This window comes from Dipodomys ordii, unplaced genomic scaffold (assembly GCF_000151885.1).
Source record: "Dipodomys ordii isolate 6190 unplaced genomic scaffold, Dord_2.0 Scaffold206, whole genome shotgun sequence".
NCBI lineage: Eukaryota > Metazoa > Chordata > Mammalia > Rodentia > Heteromyidae > Dipodomys > Dipodomys ordii.
In genome coordinates, this window is record NW_012267422.1 from 1325315 (window position 1) to 1340282 (window position 14968).

Sequence of the window (14968 nt, forward strand, 5' to 3'; positions counted from 1 at the left end):
AGCTGCCATATATGGATTAGAGTTGACAGGCACAGCCCACTTCCAGCTGCAAAGAAACTCTTAGGAAAAATCCACCTGTAGTTCCAAGGGAGCCAAGGTTCCTCTGAGAACCCCTTTGTCATTAGTCTTGGGCATTCCCCACTACTCTACTACTATGCAGAGTGTGTCAGGCAGGGAGTGGTGGGAAGGGCAGGAGGCAGGGACTAATGTAGGGCGGGATGAAACCAAAGTTCTGGTCTCACCATCAGCAGTGGGTATATAGGGTTTTCTGGGCAGGGGCTGAGTTTGGGAGACAGTTACATGGCAGGGTCATACAAGAGTGGATGTTGGTAGGTAGAGTGGCCTAGAGGAACAGAGCTTCAGAATATTATGATCTGGATGATGTTAAGGTACCCTTTAAAGCATTTGCTAGTATTCACATAATATTGTAGTTTCACATTGTGTTGATTTGAAATAAAATTCCCTTAATTAGATTACTACATAGTAAACTTGTTTTTAAAGGCTCAGTGAACAACAACTTGGCAGAGATACAGAGTCTTAATAGTGCTGGGTATCACGGGCTCACATCAGTAAAGGCTGAGACGTGAGGTTCATTGTTTGAAGCTAGTTCCAGGAAGGAAAGTTCATGAGACTCTTATCTCCAGTTAAATACCAAAAGTTGGAAGTAGTTCTATGGCCCAAGTGGTAGACCTTTGAGCAAAAGAACTCGGGGGCAGCATCTAGGCTCTGAATTCAAGCTCTAGAACCTGTGTGTGTTAAAATGTTAAAAATGCAGTTTTCCATAGTGAAAGAAATCTCAGGTCATATCCCTAAGCCCTCTACCATAGCTATGGAGTTTTGAGTACATGGTTATAGAGCGGTTGGGGTTTGGAAGTTGAGAGATTTGCTACTTACTACTGAGTCATCTGAAACAAGTTGCTTAACCTCCCCAAGCCTTCATTTTTCCCATCTGTAAAATGGACACAGTAATCTTTCTATTGTTATAAGGATATATGGAGTAAATGAACACTCATTCAAAGGGTTTGGTGTGAGTAAGCACTTAGAAAATGTGGGCTACTGTTATTATGAAAATTATTAGAAGGAAGGACTCTGCACCTGATTGTGTTATAGTGAATGACCTGCATTTTCCTGTTTGGTTTGCATTTGGCTCTGCCATAGTGAAAAAGATGTGTAACTGAACTTCCTCCTTTGATTATAAGTAATTGAGAGGAACAGAGTTCTTGTCTCTTGATCTGTGTCCTAATTTACCAGACATACATTTCTACAAATTGTTTTCTTACACATAAAAAGATTTGTCAGAATTTATACAAATTCATGGTAAATTTGGAAAGGACTCCAAGAAAGATAATGAATAAGTTCCTAACAGAAAAAAAAACAACAAATATTTTCATCTTAACAAGCATCTTCCAACTTACTAATAATAGCTTAGCTTCCCAAACTCATGATGTTTGAAACTTATAGTTTCTTGAAAAAAATGAAATAATGGATGGCAGCCATGTCTATGGCCTCGATAAGACCTCTACTTACCTTAAAATGGGTTTGCAGGTGGGAAGGTGGCCGAGCTACCTTCTTTTTAGATGATGGTGGGGAACAGAGGACTCAGAGAACCTTTATCTCAGCTCACAGCTGACACAGACAGCTCCCCTTCAGCTTCTCCTCACTTCTTACTCCCTCACTTCTGTATCTGGTGAGACCTTCTCACTCCCACAAGGCCTCCCTCAGTGACACTCATACAGATCTCCTTCAAAGAAGTCTTCCTTCCAGCCCCATTGCTGATAGAGGCTCATGTCTATAATGAAGAATAAGCAAAGAGCTGAGGATCCCAGTTCAAAGCCAGCTTAGGCAGACAAATTTGTGAGGCTCTCATCTCCAATTAACCAGCATAAAGACAGAAGTGGAAGTGTGGCCTAAATGGTAGAATGCCATCCTTGAGCCGAAAAGCTACATAAACGTTAGAGGCTGCCAGGCACTGGTGGCTCATATCTGTAATCCTAGCTACTCAGGAGGCTGAGATCTGAGGAAGGCAGGAAAATCCAGGAGACTCTTATCTCCAATAAACTACTCAGAAAAAGCTGGAAGTGGTTATGTGACTCAAATGATAGAGCACTAGCCTTAAGCAAAAAAGCTAGGGACAGAGCCCAGGCCATGAGTTCAAGCCCCAGGACTGGCACATACAAACACAAGTTAGATTATGAGTTCAGCCTTAGTTCTCTCTCTCTTACACACACACACACACACACACATACACGCACACACGCACACACTATTCCTTTCAAAATGTCAACTCCCCTTCCTTACTGGATCTTTCTGTTCAGGATGGGAAAGAAAGTCCTTCTTAGAAGCCATCTTTCTCCAAGGTCAAAAGGGGACATTTCATTTCCTATTTAGGTACCAAAAATGTAGAATTTTCTTAAGAGAATGAAATTGAGCCCTTGAGAAGAATTTGGACATACATGGGCATAACTAGGCAGAAGGCAATGTCCTTCAGCCCAATTTCTGTCGTAATCTCTAATTCTGGGGATATTTCATATTAACATTTGGCAACCCAGCAGGGAAGTGGAAGAAGGTATGATTCTGAGGTCTGTCACTAACCTGTCAGTGTAGCCATCATGTCTAGAAAGATTATGGCCTTTCCCTGGTCCTGTATGGTTAGGTAAGGGATACTTGAAACCTTTCAAAAGTGGTTTAAACTTTACTAGTTATTCTTGGATCAAACTCCTGGTTGAAAAGATTGTAGAATAATGATGTCTGTTTCCCAGTGACTGTAGCCTACCTGAAAACCCTCTGTTCATTGCATGTGGTGGTCAGCAGAACAACAGCCTCAGGTAGGTGGATTCCAAAACCATTTACAGAAAAACAACATTCTTCCCTTTAAGTGCTGAATGTATGGGGTCTTTAAGACAATCAGAGGTTCATGTTCTAGCTTTGCCATTCACAGCCCTGTGACTAACAGATTGCTGTTTTTGGGGGGAGGGAGGTCAGTAGTGGGGCTTGAACTCTGGACCTGGGAACTGCCCTTGAGCTCTTCAGCTCAAGGTGAGCACTCTACTATTTGAGCTACAGAACTACGTCTGGTTTTCTGGTGGTTAATTGGAGATAAGAGTCTCATGGATTTTCCTACCCAGGCTGACTTTGAGCTGCGATCCTCAGATCTCAGCCTCCTGAGTAGCTAGGATTACAGGCATGAGCCATTGGTGCCTGGCAAAGTGCTGTATTTTTTTTGGGGGGGGGTCTGGTCATGGGGCCTGAACTCTGGGCCTGGGCACTGTCCCTCAGCTCTTCAGCTCAAGGCTAGCACTCTACCACTTGAGAAGTGCTGTATTTTTGAGCTGTATCTTCCTCCTTTTGTTTAATGGGACAAAGAAAGTTGTGTATGTATCTATGTATGATCATGAACATAAGGCAGTTTGTTCACAGTGAGGCTCTGTAAATCATAGTTGGTATTTTTATTGCTGTTATGGTCACTGTTACATACACCTTATCCAGAGTTCATCTTGTAAAAACATTTATCAAGGAGACAGGACAGGGAGAAGCCCTCTCTGCTCATTCTTGAGGAGGAGATCTGGTTTGTATTAGAATAATTGGGATCTCCTGCCAGAGCCAGGGAACAACCATTCATTCATTCAATAATGTTGAAGGCCTTTTTATTCTTGTTGCACTTTGAGACTATAGGAAATATTGAGGGTTTTTTTGTTTTATATCTTGAAGTTGAACCCAAGGCCATTTACATATTACACAGACATTTTACCACTAAGCTATAGATATAAAGATAACTGGATATAGAAATATCCAGTTCCTATAAGGATAGGGTTTATGCCTTGAAAGTTTATTGTATGATTTTTCTATAGTGCAAGTTTTTCTAAAATTTTGTTCTTTTGAGTTATTTCTTCCCATTTTTTGTGTGCCAGTCCTGGGGCTTGAACTCAGGGCCTAGGCGCTGTCCCTAAGCTTTTATGCTCAAGGCTAGGGCTCTACCATTTGAGCCACAGCTCCACTTCCAGCTTTTGAAAATTGAAGGTAAGAGTCTTATAGAGTTTCCTGCCTGGGCTGGCTTTGAACCATGATCCTCATATTTCAGCCTCCAGAGTAGCTAGGACTATAAGCCACTAGTGTCTGGCTTCAATCTTTCTGTATTAAAATTTTGTGATTATTTTTTTTTGAGTGCTGGTGGTTGGGGTAGCACCTTGCGCATCTTAGGTGATGCTCTCACTGAGCTATATCCCAGCTGGAAATGCAGACTTTATCTTCTATTCAGTGATTTTTCTCAGCTAACCATCTTATTGCTCTGCCTTTTCAACAGCACAAAAGGTCAGAAGAGTGACTTTCATAGGAATTTGACCTTATCCTTAAGTAAAGATATTGGAAAAAATGTAAACTACACTGGACGAGGAGTGTTCTTCAGTGTGGATTCCTGGACCCCGGTAAGAACTTCCTCTTATTAATGGAGAAAGGTTCTACGGTTTCCCGAGATAACTTGTTCTCTAGAGTCCCTAGGGATTGGCTATCCAAGGACCATTACCTGGGCTTGTGCCAGGCCAGAGAATAGCCTTGGCATCTAAATGTAGTATGTTCCAGAGAACCCCTAAGATGTGTGTGTGCACCTGACTAGCCTTTGTCGTTTGGTAGAGTCCAAGGCAGCTCTGGGCAGATGCTGTTTTGGCCTTAATCCAAGTATGTCGGCAATGTTGAAGGTTCACCGTGCACAGCCACAAGGTGAGGGACAACACTGCATATGAAATGCATCCATGAGGCCATGTTCTAAATGATGACCTGCTCTCATGGGAATATAAAATCGGGAAATAGATATCATGTTAAATACAAAAAAGTAGCCACGATGCAGTAGCACATACTAAATACCATGCTTCCCTTGGCGGGTGTGCAGGGGGGAAGGGCAGGTTGGCGGATATAGATAGCAGGAAGATAATTTTTATCTTGGTAGCTATTATATGAAGAAGGTGATATTTGAGCAAGGTCTTGAACCTTAATGTAAGTGTAGCTTAGAGGGTAGTTTTGACATCTTGGTATTGTCCAGTTTATTTGATAAGTACGTATAAGCACAAGCCAGGTGCTAGGGGCTCACACCTGTAATTTTCCTAGCTACTCAGGAGGCTGGGATTTGAGGATCACAGTTCAAAGCCAGCCTGGGCAGCAAAGTCCATAAGACTCTTATCTCCAATAAACTACTCAGAAAAAGTTGGAAGTGGTGCTATGGCTCAAGTGGTAGAATGCTAGCCTTGAGCTAAAGAAGCTCAGGGACAGCACCCAGGCCCTGAGTTGAAGCTTCAGGACTGGCAAAAAACAAAACAAAACAAAACCAAAAAAAGCTATAAACACAATTATAGATCTAGTCTGAATGGACTTGGCTTTTCTAAGCTTTTTGTCTGTAAATATTATTCAGTTAAGCTCTGCAAATCAATATGGTTGGTTCTGGGTAGGTCCAAACTAACTCTTCCCATGCTGGCCCGCCCTCTCTCAGTGTAACTTGGGGATCATGAAGTCATTCTCCGGATTGCCTGTTCTAAGTGATCTTGTTGCTAGGAATCCCTGTTTTATTTACTTTTGTGTCTGTTCCCAGGCTTGAATCCAGAGGCTGAGCACTGTCCCTGAGCTTTTGTGCCAAGTCTAACACTACTGCTGGAGCCACAGCTTCACTTTTGGCGATATTTAATTGGAGATAAGAGTCTCACGGACTCTTGTCCAGGTTGGCTTCTTATGCAGCCATCTTTAAATCTCAGGCTCATGAGTAGCTAGGATTACAGGCATGAGCCACCACCACCCTGCTCTTGTTTCAGTTTTTTAACACTGCTGGAGTTATTTAGCTCCTTTGCTTTACAAAAGTTCTGTGTACCTTTTCCTATTTTGATGTTTGTTTGTTTTCCCGACAGGATTCTGTATCCTTTATGTACCAGGCTCTGGAACAGAAATTACGGATGATGTTTTCAGGCAGCTCTCAGAAGACACTGAAGCATGTCTCCAGCCCCTCAGCCTCTTACTTCTCCTCAGTTCCCTATGCCAGGCTTGGTTGGTATGTATAAGATACAACTGGACTTGTGAATGTTGCCATCAGTATTTGTTTAATTCAGCCCCTTGTGAAGAGTTTTATGTGGTATCTGTTGGCACCCTATTTTCTTCTCAATTCATCATCAGGAAAATATATTAATTTAGTGGGTAAGAGTTAGTGTCACTGATGTCTTTGGCCTTAGCACAGAGGGCTGGGAGGTGAATGCTGTCGCTTCATTTGTGGCTGTTCTTGGCCCCCTAAGTGAAAGAGTCAAAAAAGGCTTTCTGCTAGACTATCAGCCACACACCGAAGCCAAAGTCCCAGGACCTCCTAAACCAGCACTGACTCTCAGAGGGACAAAACACAGTGGTTCCTCTGGCCTGGCATCCCAGCCTTAGAAAAGCTTTGCCCCTTTCCCTGTGACCTGCTATTTTCCTCCCTGCCTGCCTGCCTGCCTCCCTCCCTCCCCCTCTCTCTGCCTGCCTCCCTCCTCCCTTCCCTCCCTCTTTTCCTCCCTCCCTCCTTCCCTCCCCTCCCCTCCCTCCCTTCTTTCTTGCTTTCTTTCCTTCTTTCTTGCATTGGGGCTTGCACTCTCATACTCTTCTACTTAAACCACACTTCTACTTTCAGCTTTTTAGTGATTACTTGGTTAGAGTTTCAAGGGCTTTTCTGCCTAGTAGGCTGGCTTTGAACCACAACCCTTTGATCTCAAGTCTCCCAAGTTGCTAGGATTACAGATGTGAGCCACTGGTACCTGGCTTTTGTTTCTTTATGTGGCCATACACGCTAGGAAAATCAAATAGCTTTTGGGCTTTGCAAACCTAAGAGTGGCATTTGAACCTTTTAAAAACTGTCCAGTTCTATCACTGGCAAATCATGAATCTCATTTAAAAGCCTCCATTAAATATGTTGAATACTTAACACAATGGAAGGTGTTCTGTGTAGCTATGGTAGAAATAAAGAATATCTAGCACAAGCTCATCTTTGATTTGGTAACATTGGAGTAAGCAGGTTAGAAAGTGGTGTATATCTGGCTGGGGGTTTTGCTGGGTACGCATATCCTCTTCCTCGGGCCAGCCCAGGATGTAAAGTGGTGCTTTGCTTTGACATATAGGACACAATGCTTTGTGAGGCTACTTAATGTGGTCCAGAGGCCTTGATTTGTCCATTGCTATTTTTTTTTTTTTGTGAAAAGTGAGAGTGTGAGTCACTCAAACAATATGGTTTCCAAAGTAGATGTTTATAGCAGCCACACAGGGAGGAGTATCAGTGAGAGAAAGCTAAAGCATGGAACTCTTAGAAGGGAAGAGGCAGGAGACAGTTGTACCGACGCTCCTCAGTGGATCTTGCAGTGGCTGTCCTGTGCCCTCTTTCCTAAGGGCCATGGTCTCGGCGGATCTCAATCAGGATGGCTACAGTGACCTCGTGGCAGGTGCACCAGGCTACAGCCATCCCGGCCGCTTCCAGATTGGGCGTGTGTACCTCATCTATGGCAATGAGCTGGGCCTGCCCCCCATTGACCTGGACCTGGACAAGGAGGCCCATGGGATCCTGGAGGGCTTCCAGGTGAGCCGTGCACCAGTTTTCTCCCTCAGTGGTCAGGAAGCCACTGCCTGAATTCTTGAAAATGTATTTATGGTGCTGGTAACCCAGCCCTCTACCCCGTCTCAACTGCCCAGATCCTTTGGCAGGGTCTTCAGGAATAACAAGCAGTAACAAGAAACATTTATGGAGCACTTTTATCTTCAGAAGCACCTACACTGTTTATCTCACGCTGTTGTAAACTCTTGAGTATTTCATGTAATGCATTCTCAACACACATATGGTGTAGAACTTCTTTGAGTATCCAATTGCATTGTGATTAAAATTTTTTTAAGGTAAACAGAATGTTTATTTAAAAGCAAAAGGAAAACTCCGAAAGGAAAAAAATGTGAGACTCCCCAAGGAGAGGGGCACCAAATAAGAGTCCTCTCCTCTGAATTCCCCTCTCTCTTCCTTTCCTTCTCTTCCCTCCCACTCTCCCTTTCTCCCCTCCTCGTTCCTCCTCTGTCCTGTCTTTCTCTCCCTACCTCTCTCTTTACTCCTCTCTTCTCTCTTCCCTTTCTTCTCTCCTCTCCCTTCCCCACCTTGTTAGAAATTAAATTTAGCTGCACAGAAAAACTGTAAAGACAGAGTTCCCATGTACTCTTTACCTGAGTTCCTCCACTTTAATAAAAAAAACCCAACAATGGCACCTTAGTAAACTCTAGTCTTCGTTCAGATTTCATTCCTTTTGAGTAGTTATTCAGCCCTTGAATCCCACATGATCATACAATTCTTCATGGAATGTGGGCATTATTAATTCATTCAATGAGTACTTAGGTCCTGAAGTGCTTGCCACAAAGCACGACAATAGTAATAAAAACAACAGGCAGAGCCCTGCTATTAGTCCCAGAGTGTGGGGGCTGTGGAGGAACACTAGCCCTGCACTGTGGTGCTCAGAGTTTCAAGTGCTAGGGTTGGATCAGAGGTCTTTCCCTGGAAAAGCTATTTCTCCATCAACAGTTAATAGAGAGAAATCAGGGTGCCTACTAGAATATTTATTTAAAAAGAACAAAAAAGTATAATGGCTCTGATGAAGGAGTGTTGAACCTGAGATGTAGAAATAATTTGTCTGGCCCTTGTATGAGCTCACACAGTCCTGAGGCGAATTTCCAAAATAAAGCAACACATTTCTGTTGCTTCTCAGTGCTCCACAAAGCCACCCTCCTGCCAGACTGCTGGGTAAAGTCGAAATAATCTTTTGGGCTCAGATGCACTGGGAAATAGGAGGCAGCTGCTTCTTGTGGATGGGGGTCAATTTTCTGGAAGTTTCATTTGGTTGAGGAAGGAGCTGGCTCTAGGTTCCTGTCTATAGTGAGTGACTGTTGGTGATTTGGAAGATAGCAGGATTAAGGCAGAGACTGAGGATGAGAATCCTGAGCCTTAGCCTTGGGCTGCCACCAGCCTGTGTCCTTGTCTATAGTGGAGGATTAGGGTCCATAACTCAAGGATTAGCCGTTATGCTTCACTAGGAAAAACTGGCCGCCTTGCCAAGGGTTTCCCAGCATGGCTGCTGGTAATGGAACAAGCCAGTTCCCCGCCCCCCCCCCCCCCCCCCCCCCCCCGTGTAGGGGAGGTGGGGAGGATAGGACTAGTTTCTGGTCCCCACCCTGACCCAGCATGCCTTGTTCTCAGCACAGTCTTCTTGTTTATCAAGTTCATGCTTTGTCACAATGAGCAGAGTATACAGATGCTATTGCACAGAGAGATTTGCCAATGGATGATAGATTGGGCACTGGGGCATGTAGGGTGTGGCAAGTAGTATTGCAATGTGAGTTGTGAAAGAAGTGGAACTTAAAGAATTACTTTAAGGGGCTGGGAAGGTGGCTCAGTGGTAGAGCACTTGCCTTGCATGTCTGAGGCCCTGGGTTCAATTCCTCAGCACCACATAAGCAAAATGAAAAAAGCCGGAAGTGGCGCTGTGGCTCAAGTGGTAGAGCACTAGCCTTGAGCTGAAGAGCTGAGGGACAGCGCCCAGGCCCAGAGCTCAGGCCCCACGACCGGACCCCCCCCAAAAAAAGAATTACTTTAAGGTTTAGGCTGGTTGTAGACAGTAGGAAAAATAGACAATAATAAAGGATGTGTATATATGTGCAATAGTAGGATATATATGTGTATGCATATATATGTATTTACTATCTATCATCTATCTATCTGTCTATTATCTATCTATCCATCTGTATCTATCTGAGAAAGAATCCACCTTGGAAAAAAACTGAAAACTGTCTCTGAGCAGATAGATTTCCAGCTGTAATTATGAGTGTGGATAATAATTACTAGATGTCTTAATCCATGTGAGGCACTTTAAAACTGTCTAGGTCACACTTGTCCCATGGATCTCTGGCATGATGGGTCCATTCTGTAGCTGCATGGTACAGTGTCACAGCCACTAAGCACTGGGATCAGAGCATTTGACATGTGCTCTGAATGCACATGAGGAATTTTAAGATTTTATTTGATATCAATTACATTTAATGAGTAGCCCTACTACTGCCTTGGACAGTTGGGTCTAAAATGTCCTGAGTATCCCACAGATGTCAAGCTATTGCTTGTGATCGTTATTTTAGATACTTTTGAAGGAGAGTTGGACTTAGTGTTGGGTGAAGTACATGTAAGACCATTTTCTACAAACCTAGTCCTTGCCCCTTAAACCCTCCCTGACCCCAAGACAGACAGACATGCCAAAAATACCCTCAGGGCAGAGCTACCCAACGCAACAGTGGTAAAGGTGTTGGAGTACTCCAGCCTTTTAGCTGTGGTACGCTCCCAGGCTCTCCATGCAAAAGATCTCCAGTGTTGTTTTGAAGACTGTAACTTGTGCCTCTTCAGCCTTCAGGTCGGTTTGGCTCAGCCTTGGCTGTGTTGGACTTTAACAAGGATGGGGTGCCTGACCTGGCCGTGGGAGCACCCTCCGTGGGCTCAGAGCAGCTCACATACAAAGTAAGGTTGCTGGTGGTGGGAAGATGGAGGGAGGGAAGGAGGGGAAAGGGGGGAGCCATTTCTGAGCAGGTGAGGGCAAGCTCCAATCGGGTCCTGTGAGGGTTACCTCACAGCACTGATCCCACCTCCTTGGACTGATTTGGGCCTCATGGTTTGCCAGATTCATCAAGTACTTTGCTTCACAGTGCTGAAAGCTTAGCAAGAGAGCCCAGCTAATGCTTAGCTTTCTGTCATCGCAAGAAGAAGTGACTTCTCTGGGCCTTGCCTTTTTCCTATTTTCTTACAGAGAGCAGAGATCCTGGGTCCCACAAGTTCTCCATACCACAGCACAGCTCACTCCTTGTCCCTTCCTTCATGCTCTAGTTCTAAAAGGATCTGTCACATCCTGAACCCCACCCACCCATTTGGCTCACTCACGCCAGAACTTTTGCTTAAGTCCTTCCCCCTCCCTCTAGAGTGACTTGTCACTTCCGGTTGGAAGTGCGTCTAGCTCCTGGGCGATGCCGAGCATCCTGAGAGCATCCTGAGCTGGCACCTGTCTCAGCCCTTCCTTGCTTCCGCAGCCTAATTAGTGTCTGCCAGATTTGGAGAGGAAAGATGGGTCTTACCTGTCATGTAGAATGACTGGGGATGGAGACAGGCAAGTTAGGAGAAAAACTGACCCACCAGAGGAAATGGAATAGTGTGGGTCCCCTGATGGATGATGAACAAATTCTGAGTTCTCTTCAGAGGCGCAAGCAGGCAGGGAGGGAAGAGGCTGAAATGGAGCTGGGCCTTGGCGCAGGGAGTTAAGTCATTCTACTGATTCTGAATGGTGGTGTCCTTAGTGTGACAGTGAGGAGGCAGTGATAAACATGGTCCTTGTTGCCGGGGGCTGTCTGCTCATGCCTTAATCCCTAGCTACTCAGGAGGCTGAGATCTGAGGAGCACAGTTCGAAGCCAGCCCAGGCAGGAAAGTCTACGTGACTCTTAATCTCTCACCAGCAAAAAGCCAAAAGTGGAGCTGTGACTCAAAGTGGTCAAGTGCCAACCTTGAGCAAAAAAAGTGAAGGGATGATGAATTCAAGCCTCAATTCTAGCAAGGTAACAACAAAAACCAACCAAGAGAAAAAAACCCCACAAACCCCAACAAATACAACAAAAAGCACTTACTTTAGGCTTGCACAGTCTGATAGCAGGGACAGGTTAAGAAAAAAATTCAGTGCCTGGGCTGGGGCTCATGGCAGGATGGTCTGGGCTGGGGCTCATGGCATGATGGCCTGTCACCATCCTTGTCTAGGGTGCAGTGTATGTCTACTATGGATCCAGACAAGGGAGACTGCCTTCTTCCCCGAACATCACCATCTCCTGTCAGGTATGTCCACTGGGTTATCCAGGGGCAGAAATTGAGATCTGGCTGCACCTCAGTTATCCCAGGGCTCAGTAACAGCGTGCACTTCTGGTCTCTCTGAAGGATGTTTACTGCAACTTGGGCTGGACACTCCTGGCTGCAGACATGAATGGAGACAGTGAGCCAGACCTGGTGATTGGCTCCCCTTTTGCACCAGGTGGAGGGAAGCAGAAAGGAATTGTGGCTGCATTTTATTCTAGCCCCAGCCAGAGTGACAAAGGTAGTATCAGATGGGGGAAGGGGCAGACACCCATCACATGTGTGATTATGTCCTTATATCATTTTACCAAGACTGACCTCCCTCCCTTTCCCTCTCTCCCATCTCTTTCTTTCTTACAGTATTTCTTTGTATTGGTAATTTTTGAGAAAGGGCTTTTTGTCCAGGAACATGCCTGAGTTCTGCCTATTTTAGTCTTCCCATTACAGCTGGGATGACAGGTGTATACCACCATGCCCAGCTGCTGTTGAGGTCTCTTGAGTTTTTCTGCCTGGGCTGGACAATCTCAGCCTTCCAAGCAGCTAGGATCACAGGCATGATTAAACTAGCACCTGGCTTCACCAGATCTAATAACAGTCTCTTATCTTTACAGATGTTCTAGCAAATGACATAGATTCACTGAGAAAAGAAAAATTGACCCAATTTCTTCACGCAGGTTTCAAGGGGCCAATAGGTTATTCTTTGTTTTTTTCTTGGTACTAGGGGTTGAACTCAAGATGTTGAGTGTGTGTTCTATCACGGGAGCCAATGTTCCCAGTCCTTTTGCTTTCAGTCTTTCAGGGTCTCTTGCTTTTGTCCATGTGAACTTGGACTATAGTCCTCCTAAGTAGCTGCCATTACAGGTGTGTACTTGTTCTAGAGGTAGGGTCCCAGCTTTTTGCTTGGGCTGGTCTTGAGCCACTGTCCTCTTATCTCTGTCTCTTGAGTTGCCCAGATGATTACATGCATATACTACCACATCCAACCCAAACAGGCTATTTTTGTAGTTTCTCAATGTAAAATAGAAATGCTAAGAAGGCTTAGGACAAAGGTAACCCAGTGTGCTCTTAGTTTTCCAGAGAAGGGCTTTTAAGATAGTATCTTCATACAGAACCAAAGGGGCCAATAGGTTATTTTTCCTATTGCTCATGAGGATGAGACATAGAAATGTATTTTTTCTTGATTTTGTAGTTTATACGTTGACTTCTTGACTCTGTTCTTTCTCCCTTCTCTTCATTCCCCCAGAAATGTATTCATTCCCCCCCCCCCATCACTCCCCCCGGGCCTCAGCACTGGTCCTGCACTTCTTTTGCTCAAAGCTCCCACTCTACCACATGAGCCACACCTCCATTTCTAGCCTTTTCTGGATTAATTAGAGATACGAACCTGACTGGGCTGGCTTTGAACTGCCATCCTCAGATCTCAGTCTCCTGAGTAGCTAGGATTATAGGTGTGAGCCACCAGCACCCAGCAGAGAGATCTATTTCTGATGTTTTAGTCCTGGGATTGATAGGAGGAATGAATTCTGGCAAAAATTCAACAGAATGATGCTGTTTCTTGCTGGCCTACAAACAGGACCTGTCCAGATAGACCTTGCATTTAAAGGGATTGGGTATCTTCTTTAGAGACGCTGAGTGTGGCAGAGGCTGATTGGCTGGTGAGAGGTGAGGAAGACTTCTCTTGGTTTGGATACTCCCTTCACAGTGTCATGGTGAACAACAGAACCTTGCTGCTAGTCGGAAGCCCAGTCTGGAAGAATGTTACTAGGTAGGTAGGTACTGATACTGAGCTCTGGGGATCACTGAGCACAGAGGCAGGTACCAGCTGCTGTGGGAACTCATCAACTATGAGTGCAGGGAAATCTTCCATATTCTCCATCTTTGAAATTTAAAAGGCAGCAGATAAATGTCTGAATTTGCCAGGGCTTCCATGACGAAGTTCCACAAGGCTGGGTGGGTTAAACAACAGAAATGTATTTGTCCTATGCTAGAGTTGGAGGCTGGAATCTAAGAGCAAGGTGTTAGCAGGGTTGGTCTCTCTCTGGCTTACAGATGGCTCTCATCCCCCTATGGCATAAAACAGTATCCCCAAGTGTGTCTGTGTCCTGATCTCTTCTTACAAGGAAATAAATCAGACTGGATTATGACCCACTCTATCTCCTTTTTAAAAAATTCAGTCACCTGGTTAACCAGTCTTCAAATACAGTCACATTCTGAAGTACTGGAAGTTAAGACTTTAACGTAGGGATTTGGAGAAAAGCAATGGGGCCCCTAGCAGCAGGATCCCTGTGTGTGTTCAGTTGAGAAGTGCAAGAGCTTCCGTACTGTTTTGCTGGAATCCAGTGGTCCCGCCCTTCGCCTAAGGACACAAGGACAAAAGGAGGAGGGAGGGAGGTGTGATGGGGCAGAGCTGTGTTTTCTTCCCTTGGAGTGGGACCCTTGGCAGCTGAGCTCACTGTTTCTTTCCAGGCTTGGCTATTTATTCCACGGTGCTAGTGAGAAAAAAAGCCTTGGAAGGGTGTATGGCTACTTCCCACCAAATTGCCAAAAGCAGTTTATCATTTCTGGAGACAAGGTATAGCCCTCTCCCTCCCCAGGACAGCAGAAATGGAGTAGTTTCCTTGCTGTGCAACACTGATCGATGGCATTTCACAGGCAATGGGAAAACTGGGCACGTCCCTGTCAAGTGGCCACGTGAAGGTGAACGGCATCCTGACACAAGTGCTGGTGGTTGGGGCCCCAACTCACGGTAGGTCATGCGCCACGATTTTGCTTCCTTTCCATCCTGTGGCTCCTTGACCCTGTCAGATGCCCAGAAAGTTAGGAGATTGGTGCCAGTCAGGACTGGGATTAGATATTTCCTGTGTTCATCAGTAGCAAACTGCATACCTTTGAGGAATGTTACTTAAACTCCCTTGACTTTTCTATCATTACTAAAATAGAGATTCTAAGATTTCAAGAGTGTGTTGAAAATGAGGTTGGAAGTAACTGTATTTTTAAATCCCTGCACCAGTGGCTTTGGGACTAGAGAAGAATTTTATAAATCAGTTCACCAGGAATGAATCTGAGGATGCATCATA

General features: G+C 44.9%; 1 protein-coding gene across 1 annotated transcript in view; it reads left to right on the forward strand.

Annotated features, from left to right (window-relative positions):
- Gpld1 (glycosylphosphatidylinositol specific phospholipase D1) overlaps positions 1 to 14968 on the forward strand; it is a 41121-nt gene that overhangs the window by 18394 nt on the left and 7759 nt on the right. The window contains exons 11-20 of the mRNA XM_013035222.1: positions 2760 to 2825; positions 4301 to 4421; positions 5886 to 6025; positions 7381 to 7567; positions 10412 to 10522; positions 11802 to 11876; positions 11976 to 12132; positions 13515 to 13656; positions 14358 to 14463; positions 14544 to 14637. Coding sequence (XP_012890676.1) covers positions 2760 to 2825; positions 4301 to 4421; positions 5886 to 6025; positions 7381 to 7567; positions 10412 to 10522; positions 11802 to 11876; positions 11976 to 12132; positions 13515 to 13656; positions 14358 to 14463; positions 14544 to 14637 — 1199 coding nt within the window. The remainder of the gene's footprint in view (positions 1 to 2759; positions 2826 to 4300; positions 4422 to 5885; positions 6026 to 7380; positions 7568 to 10411; positions 10523 to 11801; positions 11877 to 11975; positions 12133 to 13514; positions 13657 to 14357; positions 14464 to 14543; positions 14638 to 14968) is intronic.